The 5,532-nt window shown below is 39.3% G+C and overlaps 1 protein-coding gene across 2 annotated transcripts; it reads right to left on the bottom strand.

Moving 5' to 3' along the window:
• Positions 1-965: 965 nt before the first annotated feature.
• Positions 966-5,532, bottom strand: LOC111489090 (phytoene synthase, chloroplastic). Of its 2 annotated transcripts, none has more exons than XM_023137119.1 (7): positions 5,199-5,532; positions 4,278-4,902; positions 4,144-4,194; positions 3,335-3,507; positions 2,965-3,200; positions 1,404-1,596; positions 966-1,325 (listed from the first exon to the last, which is right to left on the bottom strand). In XM_023137119.1, exons 2-7 carry the CDS (start codon positions 4,735-4,737, stop codon positions 1,176-1,178), a joined length of 1,263 nt encoding a protein of 420 aa, XP_022992887.1. In that variant the 5' UTR covers positions 4,738-4,902; positions 5,199-5,532; the 3' UTR covers positions 966-1,175. The 2 variants fall into 2 exon arrangements, with proteins under 2 accessions (XP_022992887.1, XP_022992889.1); XM_023137121.1 differs by having other exon boundaries at positions 4,278-4,661; positions 5,199-5,531.

Here is a 5,532-nt window from a genome sequence, read left to right as displayed (position 1 = left end):
ATTTTTTTTTTTTTTTTTTGTCACTTTAATTAATCAGATTACAACCCGACCCAATCCAACCTTACCATAATTTTAAAATTATTATGAAATTAAGAATATTTGTTGTTTGTAAATAATTTTTAATGATGTGTTATGAGATTCATATTTGAGTTTTATGAGATTTTAGTTATTAATAATAAAAAAAATAATTGGATTATAACATGAACTCAGTTAGAGTTTTGCATTACCAACCTAACCAACCCGAAAAGTTGATTCTTTCCTTAATTTAAAAGATTTTTTTTCGCTCCAAAAGATCTTAATTTATTACCTTATAAACTCACATAAAATGGTATGAAACCTTGTTGAATAGAATTTTAAATTCTTCAAACAGTTGAATCAAATATCTAAACAGAGTATATATTTAAATTCAATGTTATTAAAGATGTGGGTCACATTCCAAATGTTATAACCGTTCACAAACAACTGAGAATTTAAAGAAAACATGACTAGTGTCAGAGAGAATTTATGCATGAATGATGACGAGAGACCCAACAAGGAAGCATAGAAATTCTAACGATATATCACTTTCTCTAGTGATATATCAATCACATGCAAAACGAGTGAATGGTATCAAAGTACGGTGGTAGGTGAAATAACTGAACACTAGAAAAAGTGAAAACGGAGAGAGATTGTACAAGTAAAGAGAGACGAAATAGGAAAGCGTTAGAAATCATTTTCAACAAGTGAAAACAACTCAGCCACAGACATGAAAAGTATTTGGAGGCTCGAGGGATTCGTGAAATAGAGGGAGGGGAGGATAACACGTGGGGCCAAGAATGTACATCGCTTTTGAAATGAAAACAAAAAGAAAGAGGATAATGAAAAGATTTATGGAACGGACATCCACCGTTTACTTTTAAAGTCCGTGTACATCAAATCGTTACGATTGTTTTTTACGTTTTTCATCTCAAAAAATTCAAAACCCATCAATAAGTTAGTATTATACCCTCGATCAAGAGGTTAAAAAGGTTCAACTATCTCCACCTGAACGAGACCCGACACCCATCATGCACCTCCTCGAGATCAAAAAATGAAATTAGACACTATGGCTAGTTGGAAGAGGCATTGTATAGTTAAGAACATGGAGATAGCTGAATTTTGATTGTGTTTGTTGAGTATATAGTGATGTGAGTTCATTAAGGGCTAAGGAGAGACCTTGCATAAGCCATTGGCAAAGCCAATAGTTTCTTGGCTTTGCTCACATATGCCCTCTTTGTGAAGTTGTTGTAGTCATTTGCTTCAATCTCGTCCAATATTTGGCGATATAATAGCAACGAAGCCCACACCTGTATACCACAAGTGTTCATGAGTAACATGTTCTTACAAAAACTAGCTATCATTTTAAGACCAAAAGGGAAACGTACCGGCCATCTGCTAGCTTTGTTAAGCTCCAACACTCCTTTCTCAGCCTCATCGAAGAACAATCTGGCTCTTTTAATTTGATTCTTCATGAAGTTTCTCCACTTATCTGTTACTCTTCCGGCGAATATGTCCTCGTCTGATAGTCCAGCTTGAGCTAGCTCGTCTTGTGGTAGATATATTCTTCCTCTTCTAGCACTTTATACACATTTTTTTTTTCGTTATAACGTCTTTTCGTTCGTCTTAGAACACAATAAACGAATCATTTGAATCTAACATCTTTTTAAACCCGACGACATAAATTCGTGAGTGTTCTATCTAGTTTGTGTGCACCTTAGACAATCGTTTGACCCTAGGTTATTTGGGTGGATAACGTGGTTTGGATGTATTTGTGAGATCCTACATCGATTGGGGAGGAAACGAAATATTCTTTATAAGGTGTGGAAACCTCTCCCTAATAGAGGAGCCCTTAAAGAGAAAGTTTAAAGAGAACAATATCTGCTAACAATGGGCTTGGGCTGTTATAAGTGATATAAGAGTCAGACACTGGACAATGTACCAACGAGGACGCTGGTCCCAAGGGAGGTGGATTGTAAGATCTTACATCGATTGGGAAGGGAATGAAACGTTCCTTATAAGGGTGTGAAACCTCTCCCTAGTAAACACGTTTTAAAACCTTGAGTGAAACCCATGAAGGAAAAACCTAAAGAGGGCAATATCTCCTAACAGTGGGCTTGAATTGTTACAAATGGTATCAGAGCCAGACACCGGACAGTGTGCTAACGAGTACGTTGGCCCCCAAGGGAGGTGAATTGTGAGATCCTACATTGATTGGGAAGGGAACAAAACATTCCTTAGAAGGATGTGGAAACCTCTCCTTACTAGATACGTTTTAAATCTTGAGTGAAACCCATGAAGAAAAAACCTAAATAGGGCAATATCCGCTACCAGTGGGCTTGAATTATTACAAATGGTATCAGAGCTAGACACCAGACAGTGTGCCAACGAGTATGTTGGCCCCCAAGGGAGGTGGATTGTGAGATCCTACATCGATTGGGAAGGGAACAAAACATTTCTTAGAAGGATGTGGAAACCTCTCCCTAGTAGACGCGTTTTAAAACCTTGAGTGAAACCCATGAAGGAAAAATCTAAAGAGGGCAATATCCTCTACCAGTGGGCTTGGATTGTTACAAATGGTATCAAAGCCAGACACCGGACAGTGTGCCAACGAGTTTGCTGGGGAGGTGAATTGTGAGATCTTACATCGACTAGAAAGGGAATTAAACATTCCTTCGAAGGATGTGGAAACCTCTCCCCAGTAGACGCGTTTTAAAACTTTAACGGAAGTCCCGAAAGAAAAAGCCTAAAAATGACAATATCAACTAGCGGTGGGCTTAAACCGTTACATATTCTCTCTAAGTTCTTTAGTTTGTCGTTAATTCTTAATTCTTAAACTTCGACGCTTACACCTACACTAAGACAACTAGAAAGACAACAATTGAGACATGAACCAATTTCATTAAGGTTTTAAGCTGAGAAAACATTACTAAAGGACAGTGAACTTACTCTTCTCCAACATCTCTAAGAATGTTTGTAAGCTGATTAGCAATGCCTAACGCCAAAGCAGCATTATACACACTCTCTGTGCTTGCTTGTGAGTCAGGTGCAACGCCCATGACAGGAACACTCATCAACCCAACAGTTCCAGCAACATAATAACAATATAGATACAATTCGTCGAAATTCTTGTATCTCGACTTCCTTAGATCCGTCCTCATCCCTTCGATCATATCTTTGAACGGCTGTAAATATCAAAAACCTATTAGACTTCAATCCGCTCGATAACCAAAAACACCATGGCTACTACATCCATGAAAACAAGTACGAACGTATAAGATTTAGTATGACATTAGTGTTAGATCGAACCATATCCGACCTGAATATCAACCGGAAACTTAGTAACGGTATCGGCTAACGCTGCGTCGAGCATATCAAAAGGCCTCCCTTGGAAAAGATCTTCCAACCTTGCCTCCCATCTGTCCAATGCAGAAGGTGTTATGTGTGAAGCATTTGGCCCATCAACCAGTTCATCTGTTCTCCTACACCATACTTTATGCCAAGAACAAAGGCAAGTTTTCTCTCAAATCAATGGCTCAGAAATGGGAAAAAATGTATGCCAGAAACTTGCAGATATCAGAGATAGAAATGATATCGTAAGCATTAAATTCCGACCCAAGCCCACCGCTAGCAGACATTGTCTTTTTTGGACTTTCTCTTTCGGGTTTCCCCTCAAGATTTTTAAAACGCGTCGGCTAGGAAAAAGTTTCCACACCCTTATAAAGGGTGTTTCGTTCTCCTCCCAAACCAATGTGGGATATCACAATCCGTCCCCTTTCAGGGCCCAGCGTCCTCGCTGAAACTTGTTTCTTTCTCCTATCGATGTGGGACTCCCACCAAATCCACTCCCTTCGAGGCCTAGCGTCTTTATTGGCACATTGCCTCGTATCTACCCCTTTGGAGAATAGCCTCCTCGCTGGCATATTACTCGGTGTCTGACTCTAATACCATTTGTAACGACCTAAGTACACAGCTAGTAAATATTGTCCTATTTGGACTTTTTTTTTCGGGCTTTAGGGAAAAGTTCCACACTTTTATAAATAATGTTTCGTTATCCTCCCCAACCAACCAACGTAGAATATCACAAAATAGATTCCTGTCAAAGCAGAAAAGAAGAAAAGCCCTTACCATAAATTGCCCAAATAGCCTTTTGCCGCTCAGGAGTCATCAACATAGTTCCTAAGAACAATAAGAACACGAATCGGATAAGAATCCAATTAACAGAGATTTTGGTTAGAGAAATGTCAACAAAAAAGGCTAACCCAGATAAAATGTCTTGGCATACTCTGCACAAACTTCACCACAACGATCATAAGCTTCATTCAACAAGCTAAGAGTCCCCGGAAGAACAATATCCGGCTTGACATCCAATTCTCCGGCGGTTCTCAGTTGCCGTTTCACCAGAGCAGCCTGTTTCATAACTACGTTGTAAACCTTCTCCTCCGCCGAGACGGCCATTTCTCCGGCGGGATTCGCCACCATACTTGCTGCAATAACAGAGCCATATCCACCTTGACAAGGAATCGGGTATTTCAATTCTGTAGAGTGAGAGTGATTCACTCGTTTCTGTTTCTTGTTCATCAGATTCGCCGCTCTATTTCGCGAGAAGAATCTAGAAGAATCGAGAATTTGGGATCCATCGCGAACTGAATCAAGAAACCCGAAGATCGATGGGGAAATTTCGACGTTGGGAGAGATAATCAACGATGAAGCAAAAGACATATCAAATTATGAATCGATTAATCAACGAATCGCAGAGGAATCGAGAAATCCAGTTGAAATATGGATAGAAAAAGCGAATTAGAATCCGATTGAACCGTCCAAGAAATTCTAAGCAATGCTTCGACACGGAGAAAGCTACCACTTAGCTTCTCTTTTGTATCGCACCTGTAATTCGTCCAAGAATATTCTTAAAAAAATACACCCAATATGGATTACAATAAACTAATATAAGAACCCGATTGAATGAGCATAAAAAAATAGTTCATAACCAACAAATACCAAACACCCACATGATGATAATCCTCTAGAAATGGCAAAAAATTTAAAAGCTCAGTTCACTGTTTCTCTTTTTGTGGGTTAGTGGAAAAGGGTCGGTTTCTTTCGTCATCGAAATTTACTAATCATAAAATAAAAAGCAAGAACACGAGGCTATTACATGATATAAGAACAGGAACGCTTACGATTGATGAAGAACAGCAATGAAACAGAGAGGGCTCTGGAATTTGTTTGTGGGTTTTGATTCCACTTTGGTGTTTGATCGTGTAAAAGGGTGATTGAATTGTGTGTTTTTGTTGCTGGGAAGTGAGTTGATCGAGGCGGCTGTGCACTTTTTGGGCTTGGTGGTGGATGGAAGCTCACACGGAAGCTTGATGGTTGCGGAAGAATTTGATCCGCAAACTGTGTGGTTGCATGAGCTCGGCTATTTCTTTTTTATATTTTCCCGTGCTGGGGGTTGAATTTTCTTCAACTTGCAGCTCCGCTTGAGGGCTGAGACAAAGAATAGTGTTAGAATTG

The sequence above is a fragment of the Cucurbita maxima genome, unplaced genomic scaffold (genome assembly GCF_002738345.1).
Source record: "Cucurbita maxima cultivar Rimu unplaced genomic scaffold, Cmax_1.0 Cma_Scf00014, whole genome shotgun sequence".
Classification (NCBI taxonomy): domain Eukaryota; kingdom Viridiplantae; phylum Streptophyta; class Magnoliopsida; order Cucurbitales; family Cucurbitaceae; genus Cucurbita; species Cucurbita maxima.
Note: the sequence above shows the minus strand (reverse complement) of the source record. Positions and strands in the feature narration are given on the sequence as shown.